This window comes from Botrytis porri (assembly GCF_014898465.1).
Source record: "Botrytis porri strain MUCL 3234 chromosome Unknown BPOR_014, whole genome shotgun sequence".
NCBI lineage: Eukaryota > Fungi > Ascomycota > Leotiomycetes > Helotiales > Sclerotiniaceae > Botrytis > Botrytis porri.
The window spans coordinates 422,489-440,057 of record NW_024066088.1 but is presented as its reverse complement, the minus strand read 5'-3'; the positions used below and the strand labels follow the sequence as shown (position 1 = coordinate 440,057).

The window sequence follows — 17,569 nt, the reverse complement described above, 5'->3', positions numbered from 1 at the left end:
AGAGAAATTGTATCCGTGCAATGAGAGTGTACTGAAGTCAAATCGGATCATGTGGTTCGGTGGCTACTTGTAACGGCAAAGCTATCGACACACACACACGGGCATACTACATGGTACCTAGGTAGCTGATATGGATCTTTTGTTCGGTGCGTGTTAAGGTTAAGGTTCATAAAGTGACAAGACTGACATGTCAGGATGGAGAGCTTCAGAGAATGATTGTTATTGTTGTCAAGTAACTTGAGATTGGGAAGAGCAGCTGAGCTGAGATGCATTGAAGATGGATGATGATGCTGCTGCATAAATATCCAATCGTATGATACAGTATGAGCATCTCGAACGTTGAGCTACCTAGCTCGCCTAGGTACAAGGCAATGAGAAAAATAAAATGTGACTTCAGCCCGTGTTCATGCCCCAACATTCCTCCCGAGATGGATCGAGCGACTACTGCATGTTGTCGTGATAATGTGACATGGATTTGCAGTGTGCATTAGCACTATACGTGAAAAGTGGCGATTAGGGGTATCTTTTCAGCCTTGTGATGTGACATACTATAATGGTGAAATGAAGGGGGAAAGAAGGGAAGAGGTAGGGAAGGGAAGGGAAGGGAAGGGAAGGGAAAAGATTGAGAAACAAAACCTATCGTCATCTACCTAGTATGCACGTAGAGTTATGTCTGTCTGTATGTATGGTAGAGCTGTGGAAAAGGTGATAACAGATCGGTGAATAATAATAAGTAAGTTATCAATAGTGGATGGACCAATATCTTCCTTCTACCTTTGTGTATGGGCGAGTAACAATTCTGTGATTTTGGTGTTTGTGATGATGTTGTTGTCTCTCATTGACGATAGTCTGTGAATAACTAGGTACCTAGCTACCTAGTAGGCATTCGGATTCTCATCAACACTCAGAACTGGAGTGTCAATTCAATTTGCTACTCACTGCTTCTAGCTCTCAAAAAGCAAAATGGTGATTGCGGTGTGATGTTCTTGCTTGAATATGAATATGAATATGAATGTGTATGTTGGCTTCATGAAATCATCCCAGATGCTCACGTGTATTCAGATGGCCAATCTCGTCAGAAGGGTTATTTGTGATTGACGGGATTCAAATAATGCAGGATAAGCGGAGGGAAGAGGGGAGAGGGGGCGGGGGAAGAAAAGAATGAAGGAAGGAAGAGAGCAAGAGAAGAAAGGAATAGGAAAGGAAAGGAAATATAAGAGGCGAATAGATGGATGGATAAATAACAAACAATATAACTATACCTCTCTATCAAAAGATATCATCATCAACGGTTGAAAGTCAAAGGCTACTTACTACTAGGTAGGTATTCATTCTTATTAGTCTCAAATCGTCGCTTTTTTCCACGGAGTGCAGACAGACTAGACTGAAGAGTACCTGGATAAAACTACCAAGCATACGAATTTATATTGATTTCGCATTTCGAAAAGCATTTCAACCTTGATATGACAATTGATTCGCCATTCATCAAGAAATGAGATTGATATTATCCAAATGAAAATCGATTCATCCAACCATCTCCAATAGAGCCCGGGGGTTCATCCCATGTTGTCTTATTGATTTGCAATTTACCCCGATTTTCTCAAGGTTTAGAGGATTCATTCATACCTCTTACCTGGCTTGGCTCACCTGGATATCTGTGGAAAACACCCTCACACCCCAGATTTCATCGCATCTTAGCACACCTAGTAATTACTTCTTATTACACCATTATCACATCGTACAGGATAGTACAAGCAAGAGAGAGAGACAGAAAGAGACAGACCGAAAAACAGAGACAGACAGACAGACAGACAGACAGACAGACAGAGACAGAGCCAGATTCTAGGCCTAGGTACTTTGGGTACTTTGGAATATTATCTGAGACTGGAACAAAAGCAGTTCGAGTTTGATCTTCTCCCCTTCAAACTCAACACATATTCATTCCTACGGCAAACCCTTCACTAATAAAACAGACGGTCAAATAGTCAAACATCCAAACATCCAAACACCAAAACACCAAAACACCAAAACAATCATGTTCTGGAATTTAATCCCATAAAACCAAATTAGAAATCCTTGATCCTCCCTTGATCCCCACAGCATGTAACAACCCGCAAAATCAACATTACAGCCACTTACCGACAAACCTTGACAGGGAAAAGGTCTCAAACCCTCTGAATTTCGTGCGGTGGATTTACCCAAGGAAAGGGATTAAGGGTTTGATTATTATTAAATTACTGCACCGTTTCTTGGGTCCGGAAAGATACGATACGATTCGATTCGATACGGACACAGATACAGATACAGATACACGGGGAACGACGGGTACTTACTGCACCACACCCAGCAGCACACTAAGATACATTTCTAATACCCAACATGGATCAAGTTGGTGCAGGTGGTTTCCTTGCGCGCACTACTTCAAAAAGATCCAAATCCTCAACTCCTCTGCGAACGGATTCACGACGATTCCCACGCAGCTCTCGAACTTTGTCTGTTTCCCCTCCATCTGTCGGCGCATCTGAAACTTTTGGTCTGCGTTCACGTCCTGGATTGGGCTCGCGAACGTCCTCGGCACCATTTGTTCCTCTTCGTAGCGGTGGTAATAGTGGTAGTATAGATCCGCCGAGATTTTCGACTACAATAGAGGACGATACAGAAGAAGCATTGGACCTTCATGCACGAAGTTTTCGAGATTCTGTTGCATCTATCAAAGACGACCCCTTCTTCAGAAACTATCAATCACCACATTCGGTCTCTTTAGCTAGAGAATTGAGGTCGGTAACATACTCTGATCGATCGCACGATGACGACGTACTCGAAAATCCACCACCGCGATCCAACAAAAGACCTTCCGTAGAAAATTCGGCCGGTACAATACCAGTATGTGAAACTCAATCTACATTGACTCCCTCCTGCGAAACTCTTTGAACCAATTGACTGACTGGTTTTTCTCTATTCAGCCTCAATCTAGGAGCGGAATGTCAGACATAAATGTTGCAGTGATTGGGAGTAATGGTGTGGGAAAGAGCACTTTGATACAGCGAGCATTGGGTTTACGATCATTACCAACTTCCGTCACATCGAGTCTTCGCATGACAGTTGATGAGGTGGGATACATAGTCAGTCTGTTTGAGCTAGATCTCGAATCGTTCGATATAGTACCTGATCGTCGCATGCAATGGCCAAAACAAATAAACGGACATATAGTCCCACGAATGGATGGTGCACTATTACTATACGATGTTATGAATCGAGAGAGTATTGCAGAATTACCCCAGACTTTAAGTGAGTTCAGCCCCCGCAGTGAAGCCGGCTTGGGAGAAAAACTGATTGTTTCAAGATGCATTGGTGAATTCGGGTCTTCCTACTATCCTCGTTTCATGTAAATGCGACAACCCTGAACACACTCGTCAACTTAATGTCGATAGCCTCGAAACAGCATGTATGTCATGTGTAGAATCTGTCAAAACTGCAGCAAATGTTCCTGAAAGTGCAAGACTTTGTCTCTCTTCGATGCTTCGAGCCGTTATGGCAAATCGAAGCAATAATCATAATAGTAAGTCAATGGTAATTTTATAGCCATCTATCTGTGGTGTGACAACCTTAATTATACTTTGCTGTTTGAGTCATCTCGCATCGTTTAGACAATCCCAGTCAAATTGTTTACATTAAAAGTCCTCTGCAATCCGGTATTAGTGTACCGGGTCAAACGTTGATGTTCACTGTTCCTCTTCATGAGAGTCCTTACTCATCAAATATTCAGAAGATATTCCTTCAATACAACCTCAAGGTACTCGCCGTCGAGCAACCTCCTCTGCCAATATTGAGAAGTTATCCGAGCCCACCGTTCCTCGACCTTTGAGTCAGCAATCTAAGCATAGTCGTGCTAGCTCAGAATTTTCTATCGGCCGAGCTCTTCCTTCCCCGCCATTGGCTGGTCGATCTAACGGCCGAACAAATTTGTCACACCAAATCATGCTTCCTGACCCACATGATGCACCCCCTCTCTCTGCTCATCCAGCTTTCCGAAGTGAAAACCACTTAGATGGTTCCGGCGCTAGCCCCGGGCTACCCCTAGGACCAAAGGTACATTCAGCCCTCTCACCTAGCACAATTGGAATCATTGATACTAACATCACATCCGACGTTGAGGAATTGGATGCAGACTCTCCATACCGATACTCCGATGATATACCACTTCTCCAGCGCAGTGACGATACTTTCTTCGACAAACCTGCTAAAGTGGCCGGTGTCACTTTTGATGATCTTGTCGATCGACTCCTTGGACAACACATGTCAAGAGCCGACGTCAACTTCTCGGAAATCTTTCTCTGTCTTTATAGGAAATTTGCAGCTCCTGGTGAACTCTTCGATGCAATATTGAACAGATTAACTCGATTAGGAGAGGACAAAAATACCCATTATTTAACACGAACAACAACTCAGCTGCGGATAATTACCGTGGTAGCTAAATGGGTATCGGGATATCCGGGTGATTTCGCAAGTCTCTCAACAAGCCGCAAGCTAGATGGGTTCATAAATCAATTAGCTTCGGATCCAGTCTTTGCTGCTGCCGCGCAGGAAATGCGGACCCAACTACAATCTCGTGTAGTGGAGGATGACGATACAGGCTGGGCTAGGACAGACGCCGATGTTGATAATGAACAAGCTAACGAATCAGCCCCCGTATCTCCTACAACTACAAGGGCCGATTCCAAAGGAGGGTATGAAACGGATGTGACTACTTTAGCACCAGAAGACGACTTCAGCGACATAGAACTCAAAGGGTCTAGGAGGGAATCTCTATTCTCGGCTCGAACGTCTCAACCGGACTTCAGTGCACCTGCATTTCTGGCAGTCGAAGACTACGAGAAAGAGGCTGCAAGATTGACACCTAAAGGCATTCTACCATTATCTAAGGACAGATACCACATGTTCATGGAAATATCAAATGCCGACCTTGCTGATGAAATGACTAGGATAGACTGGGTTATGTTTTCTTCCATACGTCTTCGGGATTTGGTTCGACATGTTAGCTTGTCACTCAACCAGAAGGAAAAATGTAAAAGCCTTGCCAATGTGAATCGCATGATAAATCATTTTAACCACATTGCAAAATGGGTTGCTAATATGATTCTGATGCGAGATAAAGCCAAACACAGAGCACAGATATTAGAGAAATTCATGAACGTAGCCCTGAGGCTACGCCAGCTGAATAATTATAATGGTCTTGCAGCTGTTCTCGCAGGAATCAATGGGACCGCTATACATCGTCTTACTCAGACTCGAAACCTGGTCCCTGCAGAGGTTCAAAAGCGTTTTGCTCGTCTCGTCCTCTTGATGGGTACACAAAAGAGTCATTTCGCATACCGTTTAGCTTGGGAGAACTCGCCACTGCCTCGTATCCCTTTTATTCCATTGACTCGACGCGATCTCGTCTCGGCTGAGGAAGGAAGTCGAACTTTCGTTGGTGCAAATGGAGAGAGGATCAACTGGAAGAAATTTGAGGTTTTGTCCGAGGTCATCTTACCCATCATGAAGAGTCAAACTGAACCATATCCAAAACTTATCTATAATGATAAGGTGAGGGAACTCATTCTGGATTGTCTCATTCCGACAGATGATGAGGTCCGTATTCTATTCCTTTTAATCCACATTCACAACGACCGATATCAACGTGGAAACTAACCCCCAACTAGGATATTTACCAACGAAGTCTCCAAGTAGAGTCGGCATCAGGAGCCGCAGAACCCGTGAAGAAAAAGTTTCCATGGTTCTCGAAGGATAAATAAAGAATTAATCATTGTTGAACATACATATGGGATAAGGATAAGTGATTTGGACACCTGCTACATGGGTATTCTTGTATTGCAATTTTGGTTCTAGTTCTGCTGGCTGAAAAAGCAAAGAAGGCATTGAGCGTTCGGCGTCTTGTATTTTGGGTTATTTGCTATTGTTGTTTTTTAAGGACATACCCCTTCCTTCTTAAATGAAAGTAGAGCAATAAATATGATGTTTTTTCAGATTGCGGGAGATGAATAGAGTTTGTATGCCTGTGATTGTAATTGAAATTGTGGTGAGATGTGAAGATGGGTATCGATGTGCAGGGAAGACTGCAATGCAGATGATGCATAAGGCTCGCCATTTCTTGAGAAGTTTCTCGCACATTAATTCATATCCAGATTGTAATTCGTCGAAACTACAAAAACACGGAAAGTTTTTGAAGTTCCGCAATTGTTTGCCCCGTAGACTTCAGCTGAAGATTCGGGCGAGGTCAGATGGCCAAGTGCTTGAGTTAGTTGAGGATGAGGCTGTTGATGGGCCTTCTCGAGGGCTTCCTAGCGCGCAATTAGATGATACGATTCTTGATAGTGTTGGTTGTTCTCCTACTCCTACTACTGTTGTTGCTGCTTCTGCGAAGCATGAAGATCGGATCTCACTCTGGACGGAAGCTCGTGAGAAACTTTGTCGAGATCCGAAGCATGGTAAGCTTGTTGGTGGATATGAACGAGATTTGTTGAGCCAATATCGATTAGGTATGTGAGCCCGATGATTGTGTGCTCGCCTGTGCAATATATCTCGTCAATGGGAATATCTTCACTGATAAACATTCACAACTCCTCACAGTGGCGAAACATGTAGTAGATGCAAGCAAACACGAACGGATCGAGAGCAGCGACGATGAAACTCCTCCAATATCGTCTATTACAGATATGGAAGATACATTGTTATTTTAGAGAATTATTCTCGAAGTCCAAGTCGAGGCTTGGAAAACTAGTCGTCTCACTGGAATTAACAGAGTGCTTGGTCAAAGTGTCAAGATGATGATAAATGGTGAAGACTTCATCACAACGGCAATATCTGGCGATCCACATGCTTCGTTGGCATAGGCGGGTGTTCTTATCTTTCTTCCTGTATTTTTGAGATTTATTTTCTTATATATTGAGAGATTCTATCCTGACATGACACGTGAACAGCTCCTTTTAAACCCTATTACTCAAGACGAAGATGCTCTTACGGGGTTTGAAGAAATTTGCCACGCGCTAATTCGTTCCGAAGTTGTCGAGCGTCGATTATAGAAGGAACCACAAAGGTACTTGCTCGATTTTTGCTTCAATAACATTCTCTCTATCTCATCTCGTGGATCACGCACAAACTTTAAATCAAGGATTTAGGGCAAACGAAATACGTTCTACAAGATGGAATGTTCAATCTTTAGTTGTGCTTCGATGGAGTGCAGGAATCTTTTTGAAAAGTTCGAGCATTCGAAACACCTTCTGAAATTGAGACATTGGATATGAATCTACCCTTTTAATACTATTGCCCGATACTCCAGAAATCTGCAATTTGACATGCACTTTTTTACGTAATGAAGGAGCTCGGAAATTAGAAAAGCTAGGATGGTATTTTTTACAGTACTTCTGAAAGCTAACAGCTTCTATGCAGTCAGACAAACGCAAAATTGTATCTGCAGGACTTGAATCGTTCATGGCGATCAGCCATCATCGATCTCTACGCTGCGATATTGGAATACCAAATCCGATTGTCTGCTCATCTTTCATGGAACGGATCTACACGTTTCTTTAGAAATTTTGTCCTGGCTGATCCGCAGAATGATATACTTCAAACTGTTCGGAAACACCAAAGAACGATTGATGAACATTTGGAATTATTCGGCTTCGAGCTCCTGTCTGAGATCGATAAAACAGTTGATTTGCTGGAAGACAGGTTATCTATATACTCACTCGTACAAAAGCGATTGGATCTAGAGGAGCAATTTCACCCAATAGAAATGTCACTTTCACCGAATGACGAATTGTTGATTTTGGGCTTCAGTGATGGCACCATTAGGAAACTAGACATCACTTCCAAGCGACCGCTTTGCATAGAGATTGTAAATGGATATTCTGGAATCATTGAAGCCATTTCGTACCTGCCAAAATCCAAGCAATTAACAGTGATGCGCTCATCTGAGTACGCCATCACAATTTAAAACTCCCATCTACGACATATCCAAACACTATCTCAACCATGTGGAGAACAAAACCGAGCCTACTGCATGACAACAGTTGCATTCTCATCTAAAAGTTGTGTACTAGTTTCAAGCCACGGAAGTTCCACGTTCGACAGTACTATCATCAGGGTTTGGGGCCGTCCAGAAACAGAACACTCTATATGGACTTTGCAGTAGATCTCTGACATAAGTGCCGACTGTAAGAAGTTAGTTCTTTCTCAAGATCACCAATACTTTCAAACGGATAAACGACCTCTTTGGATTGATACTCTCTTCATGGGTGGCTCATCTCCAAAGCGATCCGACTTGAGTAACATCCAGGTCAAGCGGGATCGTATAGAATGGGGATCACCGAACAACCGAAAGGCGATGCAGTTCCTGCCCAATTGTAGACCTACTTCCTGTGACGTCTATGATATAATGTTGTTATGATTAATGAGTCTGGCAGAGTTACCCTCATGGAACTTACATGACCATCTCCTCGATGTAATCAAGGAATGGGTGAACGAACGAAAGGTGTGAAGCGCAGTAATATTCTGGCTGGCATTTGGGAGAATTTGATATCATTGCTCTCCTCTTGAACGAATTATAATGCTCGACTTTTGGCGCGACATTTGTTTTCTAAATAGGTGGAAGGGGTTTCAAAATTTCCGAACTTTAAAAATGCACATGCATCGAGGAGCTTTCCAATACGAGCGAGCTTCAGTATGGATAATTTATCTTTGCAATAAGCTCAGGCTACATAAGTCTTGGTGATGAAATATATAATCTTTTGTGTTGCAACCCCCCTAGACACTAGACATTAGACACTAGACATCAGACACAACCCCCATGATATCCATTCCTCCTTTCGTCTTTGCATCCCTTTTCTTCTCTCTCCCCCCCCCTTTTATTCCTCTCTACTCTCCCCGACTTGATTAGCCCTCCATCTCTTTTCACCCCAAGGAAGAAGAAAAGCAATGGTTCGAAAAGTTAGGTATAGGTCGATACTTCTTCAACTTCTCTTTTATGAAGAAGCGTAATGAATAAGTATATGTGTGTGTTGAAACAGACGATTTATATAATATAATATAATATAACATAATACAACATAACATAACGAACACAGAAATTGTGTATCAAATTCGGGGATATGAGAATGTGAGTATAATCGTCACATTATATTATAATGTCATGTAATTCCTTCGTCCCCAATTATCTACCTAGGTATCTACCTTCTAATGCATCGCCCTCGCTCCTCCCTACAATGCAATGCGCACACTCTTCGCCTCCCTACCCCTCATCGAAAATAAACCACCATTTCCCCCGCCAGCCGCACTCCCACCGCACTAATCAACTCTGCAATAATGCCCTTGAGACTATCCACATCCCCTACACTATCGTTCTCCCAGCTCACCAGCTCGTGCGTCTCGTGCACACGTTGGCCGAGGCGGATTTTAACATGATCGAGTGGGGATTTTGTTAGGATGTCTGATTTAGAAAGGAGACCCGGCATGGAAGTTTCGAAGATGGGTTTACTATCTGCGTTGTAGAGGGCTGATTGATCTTCATCCGGCGTGTTATTTGAATCCGAGTTTCGTATTGAAGATTCCGAGGATTCCGAAGCTATTTGAGTCTCGCTGACATATTTCCTCTCGTCAAATCGTCCCCTCAAATGTTCATCAAAGATTATCCAATTGTACGTTTCCGGATCTAGAATATATTGAGGGCTGTAATCCCCTTTATATCTCATCTTCACACAAGTGTGAATGTAAAATCCTGCATACCAATATTGATAACCCTCTTCTTTCGCTAGTGCAATTTCTCGCACTGCGCCTAATTTTCCAAAGCCGTGAGAATGTACCGATTCGTGATACATGAAGTAGACTGCGCTGACGCACTTAGGGAGGAGATCTAGGACGCCTACTGCGATCAATTTTCCATCCAGACGATAACATTGGTGGTAGGAACCTAGATGTTTGGTTTTGTCGTCGATGGTTGTGGTGCTTCGTGGTAAAGGGGAAGAGCAGAGGAAATTTTTGAAACCTCCTTTACTTATTCTATCAGGAGGTTCATGATGAACAATCCGTTGGTAATTTTCAAAAAGAGTATATTTTTCTTCTGTAAACTCATCTGTTTCCAACGTCACAGTAAAAGTATGTGCTGGCTCTGGTGGCGTTTTGACCTTTTGCTTTTCCCCTTCATGAATTCTTTCCTCGAGATCAAAGTCCGTGTTACATTTCTTAGCTTGCTCGCGTGATTTAGGATATAATCTTGCTGCTTCTTTCGTATATGTATCTCCGAGGACATATTTGTTGAAACGATTTAATACTTGCCGTTGATCTTTTGTTGGCCGGAATTGGTGAGAGTCTAGACGAATGGCATATTGTGGACAACATGATTTTCGAAGATCGGGTTTATAGAGAAGGGTGCCTGAGCGTCTCCATCCTCGATCGAGAAGTCCTTGATAAAATTCTGGCTGAAGTGTTTGGGTTCTGGCGTAGTACGAATAGCCTGGAGATAGAAATAAATAAATGAATGGCCTTTGCACGCCGTGGAAGCTTGAACGAAGCCTGTGAGCAACGAATTTTTAAATATTCAACAATATTGAATATGAGAAAGGAAGCAATTTCCTTATTAAAAGAAGCACATGTTATAGAGACACATGGCATGATATTGCCAAGAATGTAGATTTGTAGGTAGGTAATGAAAATATGTAACTAACTGCCTGAATCATTGTGACAATATCCACAACTGTTGTTACTGTAGCCTAGAAATCGCATGAATCAAGTCAGCAAATTGATAACAATTTTATCACAACGATTCATTTCTTCCATCCAAAAGATACTGAAATCTGCGGTGCCATCTGTTTTTGTGCTACAATGCAAATCCGGTGATGATAATTTCAAATTTCAATGTGAGACTGGAGAAAAGGGATTGTATGATTCTTTTACAATGATCGTGACGATTGCAGAATGGTAACACTTGTATGACGATAAGTTTTGGATTTCTGGTTCAGCCGTGTTTCTGGGAACTGAATGAACAGGATGAACAGGATGAACAGGATGAAGTGGGGTTATTGTTAAACCATATGAAAGGAGATGGTGATTGTGACCAATAATTAACTACCAAGGAATCTCATCAAATTCCCCGTGATATTCTTGGAATGTATACAATGTAGTACTACTACGCAGCATCTAGGTAGATATGTTTCATTTGTATATTTGTACAATATACAGCATGCAGCGTGACAAATACCAAAGAAAAAGATGGCATTGCGAGGAAAGTTGCTCAGGAAGGAAAGAAGATGATGATGAGAAACCAAGATGAATTAACATCAAGCCATTTACCCACGAGGTCAATTTATTGGTCAATGATGAATACCAGAATCCATAATGGGGTGTCTTTCTGATTTCCTGGTTCTCCAATAACGAACGTTAGAACTTACCAAGGGGCGAAAGAAGCGAGACTGGGGTTTGCATGACGTGGAAACAGCCCAAGGTGACAAGGCCGATATTGGCTGTGAGATGATGGATGTTGATATTGTTGCTGCTGTTGCTGCTGTTCTTGTTGTATGGCTACGGACGGGTAGATAATTCGCGGGAATGAAGTAGGAGTGAGTGCAGATGAGAGTGGGAGTGATATTGAGAGACAGAGTGGGAGTAGGCAGTGGAATCAGGAGTAGAGTAGAAAGTGGGTGCTATTAGTTGGGTTTGTGTTGTCAACCCCGCGTTCAAGAAAAGATAATGAGAGCTCGAGACTAGAATGAAGTTTGATTTGGTAAGTCCATTATTCTAATAGGTTTTCGATTCAAACTTATACAACTGTATAACTAACATAACAATCAAATAATCGAAGCATGAGAAGATCGATTTTGAGTTGGTGGGGGAATGACATACATTGTTTGATACTCAGAAATTGTAGGAGTATATGTGGTTCTGTATTACTCTATTCTGTACTCTCCGTCGAACCAATTATGAGGATTGGTGAATTGGATGGGCTAACTTGGTTTTGGATAGAAAAACAGGTCCGATGCCGATGCTGATGTCGGTATGCATGGCATGTACTGTCCTGTCCTGTACTGGTTGCGGCTTTTGCGGCTCAATCTATCCAGGTGTTGCTTCTTCCACGAAAGTAAGTGATAGGCCGGTCGAATGATTGGAGATGAAAATAAGTGAGCACGTTGTATGGTAGTCAGTCCTTTACTGTCCGTACTTAGAATCGTCGTATGGGCAACAAGGGTAGAATTTACCCACCTAGGTACCGGTATGTATAATTAACAAACTGTGTACTTCCTAGCGATCATCCCCTTTACCCCTAATTGTTGTTGCAGTGATTCTTTTGATGGGGGATCAATAGTTTGTAGCTTCGAGTCGCCAGCTGGAGAGAAGATCAGGAGACGAGACATACGATCGTTACCGATCATCAAACAGACAAAGAAAGGTGCCTCGAGAGTGCCTACCTCCTCATTTAAGATATTCACCTGCGTGATGGATGTGATGATACATGTATTAACATTACAACGGCTCGGTAAACCCCCACTCAGTCTTGGAATGAAAGAATAAGCAAATTAGGAATCGTCGTTTGGAATTCCCGAATGATGCAGTACGGAGTCAAAAGATATATTGGCGGTTAGATATATTACCAGTTATCGAGATTGAAGCTTTTGGATGCAAATCAGACAGGACAGGACAGGACAGGACAGGATAGAATTCAATGTAGCAATGGATAGGTAGGTAGTACTGGGTAGTTATTGATCTCAACGTTTATATTGAAACGCCACTCATCATTTACCGCTTCTAGATCGTGCTACCCATTCACACCTGGCTGGAATTCACCGTTACAATAGTGGTTAAAGGCACCTACAAGTTCTTTGTGCATTTTCCACGTGTTCATATATAGAAAGAGATGCCGTCGACAGAAATTGGTAAAGGGTCTACCTTCTTGCTACCCACGCCTTATTGGTTTGTAATGCTAATGCTAATGCTATCCAGGTAAGTAAGATGCCTACCTAGGTACCGGTATGCTCGAAATATCCCAAGAATGATTCATTGTAAAGTTCACACATACATAGTCAGTCATACATCCTGCTGTAATTCTTGCTGTAATTCTTGCTTTGTTCTGAACACCCATCAACCAACTTTCAAGGTAGAAATGAACAATTCTCCTTTTAGGTGTTGATCTATTTCCGCCATGTATACACACACACATATACGAGTGAGTATATATATATACATATATACACATAATTAAAAATCTACAAATATGACTCCGATACCGATATTAGGAAAAAAGGCACGAGACACGGAACTCCCTACCTACTAGGTATATGGTAATACCATCTCCAAAAGATATATCCCAAGCAAGCTAGAGGCTAGCCCTTCTTCGATCCCTCTCTTTGACGGTTTGACGGTTTGACCTCTCCTTCTCCGTTTACTCCGAAGTTCGAACCTTTTCTTTCATACAAAGTTGGAAAGATTTTAAAATTAAATAGGTTAGTGAGAAAAACAAGTGGATGTTTTATTGTTGTAGCAAGCCTTGCCGTAAATCGTACTGCATTTGCACTTGCACTGTACTTGCTTTGCTTTACTTTACTGGACTGTGATTTGAGTAGTAGTAACCCCTTCCCATCACCTCACTTCACCTCACCTCACCTCACCTCACCTCACCTGCACTTTCAAAACCAGTCAGTACTTTCCAATTGGAATTCAGTCAGTCATTATTTCAAAATCTTCCAAAGAAGACTGACTCCATTCTCTACACACACACATATACACATACACACACATACCGTACACATACACACGCATACACACTCATAAACTTATACCCCCTTTCTCCTTCTTCTCCTTCTCCATCTTCTCCATCTTCGCCCTCTTCTTCTTCTTCTTCTTCTTCTTCGTCAAAATCCGAATTGTCTGATACATGTCCAACACATAATGACAATCAATTAAATTACCACTGATTAATAAATATTGTCTTTAAATTCTTACAATATCCAAACAAATTTCCGATTCGATATTGAAAACTCCCTCCCAGCCTACTCCAAGATAGCATGCACGATTGCGCTTCTTGATCCTTTTTCAAGAAAAGAAAAAAAAAAGTTACAGTAGCCTACTCAACTCCCTCCCGCAGCCGAACTTTATCTCAACGAACTTTTAATTATTTGATTTACAACAACGAATTGTGCTTCCTGCACTGTGCATCAGCACCCTACAGGTGAAGCATCACCTTCATCATGGCAACAGGTCTTCCGATGGAGTCTCGTACTGGGAGAAATAACCAACGTACGTTTTGCAATTCCTCTATGACATTTGGCGCATTCGTACTTTTTACCTCTTACCTTTGACATTCCCCTACGTCCAAATCCGGAATGTTCATAGGCTTACATCCTCCTTTTTGGAACACAGGTTATGGCCCAGAAGGAGAAAGACTCGTTGCAGGAGTTGTCCCTTTGAACCAAGCAAAAACTCACGTCCTCCTTATACAATCTACACGTCGGAACGCATGGGTTTTACCTAAAGGTGGATGGGAGACGGATGAAGAATGCATTCAAGCAGCGCAACGTGAAGCATGGGAGGAGGCAGGAATAGTCTGTACCGTCGATTATGATTTGGGCCAAATCACCGAAACCAGAACTGCCAAACAAATCTCGAAAAATGCACCCAAAGCACTTTACCAATTCTTCCAAGTCACCGTTACAAGCGAAGAGAAAGAATGGCCCGAGAGGCATAAGAGGAATCGAAAGTGGGCGACATATTCAGAGGCAAAACAGGATCTTCAAGAGCGTCCAGAATTATTACAGGCTCTGGAACGTTGTACCATTCAACGGTAGCCTTGGGGGCCCGGTGTTTATTCTCCAACAATTCGCTGTAGGAGGACGGTCGAAGAAACAACGATACACAGTACACAGCACACGACGATTCACAAATATATTCCTTTCCATCCGATCGAGTCGGGATTGAGCAGTGATGAGTTTTTGAGATCGGTCGTACTGTATACACACCAGTTGCAGTGTCAATTCAACGAGTTGTGGATACCGGGTTCCGTTGAAAAAAAAAAAATAAGTAAAAGAGATATTTTGAGCATTTTATTTTTGGGTTGGTTGGTTGGTTTTCTCCAAGAAAATTGCTGCTTTACTCTTCTTTTTTTGGTCTGCACTAGATGGCAAAATAAAGTCGGATCTAATGCAGTGTGTTCACATCACTCACATGTTGTTCTATGGTCATTTTTTCTATTGAACATCATATATTTACTTACTTTGAGGTTTTTCGACACCTTCATTGTTACATATCTCCCCAAAAGCGCCATGACATATCACATTTTGAGATTTTCACTAAAGTACTTGAGTACTAACTTGTACTGTTCTTGCTATATCTTATCAAGTGGACAGTGTGTTTACTAACCGTCCATGGACATTTCTATTAACATTGGGAAAGAAAACAAAGGGAAAACAGGAAGGATTGATTCGACATCGAATAATATATATAGAGAAATAAAGAGAAATATCATTACCAACCTTGACTTAACACTTGAGGAGTAATAGCATCTTGAATACGGAAATCTAAGGAACAAGTACTCACTTCATGGCCATCCAAAATTAAGGAGAGATCTTTAACATGGAGGTCTAAGGAGGAATACAGAGATACACAGAGGTCAGGATTTTCTGGTATCTTCAAGAGCAATGTTCTTCATATCATTTCTTCTCTACCCTCTGCAAGATAACTTTGATGGGAAAGCGCGTAGGTTTTGGGTCTTTTTCACTTTGCAAATCCAGATAGGAATAATAGATAGACACCACAAAATTCAAAATAAGGTCGTTATTCAATTCATCCTGATATCAAATTATAAGCCAAATCCATTTTTCAAGGCGTCTTTTCTTTACCCCAACTTTAACAGTGCGCGTCTATCAACCGATTGGTCACTCTCTATCACCACAACCATTGAATCTTCTACTTCCACTCCATCCATCCAAACTAATCATTTTGTCCACGAACCTCAACTTTTGGAGATTTTTATCGTCAACTCGCGGAATGGATTGGTTGAAACTCTCACTCTTACGATAATCGATTTTTTACCTTTAAAGATACCGACAAGATGGATCAACAACCGACATATCAAGGCCCAGACGGAGGGGCTGAGATGCCAGCTCTAGGAGCTGGTATAATACCTCCTCCTCCGAATCAACAACTCCCGGCGCAAATGTTTACGACTGCTGCGCAACTACTTGACTTGACTGATAGTAAGATTTCCCCATCTGCGAAGCTATGTTCGAAATACTGGTTGTGTCATGGCTATTTGCATGGAGTCTACTAGCGGTAGATCCATGGCTTGAGAAGATGCACACACAGCTCTCTGATGATGAATACATACATGTACTAATCAAAACCTTTTCACTTTACAGAAAAACTTATGATCTCTCTCCGCGATGGCAGAAAACTTATTGGAATACTCCGAAGTTGGGATCAGTTCGGTATATACCCATTTCCCCTTCTCCATCCCCATCACATCATATCACATCACATCACATCACTCACTAAACATTCCACTACAGCAAACATCGTTCTTCAATCTACCGTCGAACGGATATTCATTGCGCCTCCCACTCCCTCCTCACCTCAGGATGCAATGCAGCCTGGACTCTACGCCGATATACCCCGCGGACTGTTTCTCGTGCGCGGCGAAAATGTACTGTTGCTGGGCGAAATAGATTTGGATAAAGATGATGAGGCGCCGCCAGGATACGAGAAAGCGGATGCGGAGGTGGTGCATAAGTTGGATAAGGAGAGGAGGGCGATGGAGGCGAAGAGGGATAAGAATCGATTGAGGAAGTTAGCGGAGTTGGGATTTGAGGGGGAGAATTCGGGAGAGGCTATATTTGGATGATTTCGGTGAGGGGAAGAGGGAGAGGGGGTTGACGGGATTAGGAAGGGCTGGGGCAAGAAAGGGAGGGTATGAGGGAGGCGATGGGGAATGAGTTCGAGATGGAATGGGATAGGAGATCAGAGATGTGGTTACAAAACACTCAAGGCCGAATATTGTGAAAGGCTAGCTGGCGATTTCTATCAGTCAGTCGTGGTAGATCTATAACAGATTAAACCACAGGAAACATTTTCCTTCTCTCCTAATCCTTGGACTTTTTTACGATTCACTTGCGTGAGTATAGCGTTTTCAGAGAAACTAACGACAGATCCTTCACATGAATCACAAAGCGTTAGAGGGCAAGGATCTCTTCATTCTACAGAATGAACTTTAAATTTTTAGTTTGGGACTTTTGGATGATCTTAAATGCAGATGTCGAGCGGGAAGATGAGGAGAAGAGTAGAGGACAGAGGATAAAGGATACAGGATATCACTAAATTGAAGTCGAAATCAAAATAGGAATAGGTGTATCGGGTGAAGTCTTCCATTTAATGCATAGGGAGTATAAGAAACTCAATATCCGAAATCGAAGAGAATGGTTAAAGGGTGGAATGATAGATAGATAGATAGATTGGTAGGTAGGTGTAAACGAATGGACGGAGGGACGGGTGGATATATGGATATCCGAAATTCATGATTATGCTCATTCTG

General features: G+C 42.2%; 4 protein-coding genes across 4 annotated transcripts; 3 read left to right on the top strand and 1 right to left on the bottom strand.

Moving 5' to 3' along the window:
* Positions 1–2,379: 2,379 nt before the first annotated feature.
* EAF01_009499 (uncharacterized protein) lies at positions 2,380–5,795 on the top strand (the record flags this gene model as incomplete). Its single annotated transcript, XM_038917755.1, has 6 exons — positions 2,380–2,883; positions 2,964–3,288; positions 3,344–3,559; positions 3,767–4,089; positions 4,156–5,631; positions 5,703–5,795. The coding sequence occupies 6 exons, from the start codon at positions 2,380–2,382 to the stop codon at positions 5,793–5,795; spliced, it is 2,937 nt and encodes a 978-aa protein (XP_038766564.1).
* A 3,358-nt stretch (positions 5,796–9,153) lies between these two features.
* Positions 9,154–11,416, bottom strand: EAF01_009498 (uncharacterized protein). Its single transcript, XM_038917754.1, has 2 exons — positions 10,722–11,416; positions 9,154–10,510 (listed from the first exon to the last, which is right to left on the bottom strand). The coding sequence occupies exons 1-2, from the start codon at positions 10,777–10,779 to the stop codon at positions 9,297–9,299; spliced, it is 1,272 nt and encodes a 423-aa protein (XP_038766563.1). The 5' UTR covers positions 10,780–11,416; the 3' UTR covers positions 9,154–9,296.
* A 2,818-nt stretch (positions 11,417–14,234) lies between these two features.
* On the top strand, positions 14,235–14,831 carry EAF01_009497 (uncharacterized protein; the record flags this gene model as incomplete). Its single annotated transcript, XM_038917753.1, has 2 exons — positions 14,235–14,283; positions 14,407–14,831. The coding sequence occupies 2 exons, from the start codon at positions 14,235–14,237 to the stop codon at positions 14,829–14,831; spliced, it is 474 nt and encodes a 157-aa protein (XP_038766562.1).
* A 1,262-nt stretch (positions 14,832–16,093) lies between these two features.
* Positions 16,094–16,882, top strand: EAF01_009496 (uncharacterized protein; the record flags this gene model as incomplete). The annotated part of the gene is made up of 3 exons (XM_038917752.1): positions 16,094–16,238; positions 16,401–16,469; positions 16,551–16,882. The coding sequence occupies 3 exons, from the start codon at positions 16,094–16,096 to the stop codon at positions 16,880–16,882; spliced, it is 546 nt and encodes a 181-aa protein (XP_038766561.1).
* Positions 16,883–17,569: the final 687 nt, after the last annotated feature.

Coding starts and splice junctions, on each gene's coding strand:
- EAF01_009498 (XM_038917754.1), bottom strand. CDS start 10,779: ATGCGATTTCTAGGCTACAGTAACAACAGTTGTGGATATTGTCACAAT. Junction 10,511..10,721: donor TTGTCACAATGATTCAGGCA/GTTAGTTACATA, acceptor TTCTATCTCCAG/GCTATTCGTACTACGCCAGA.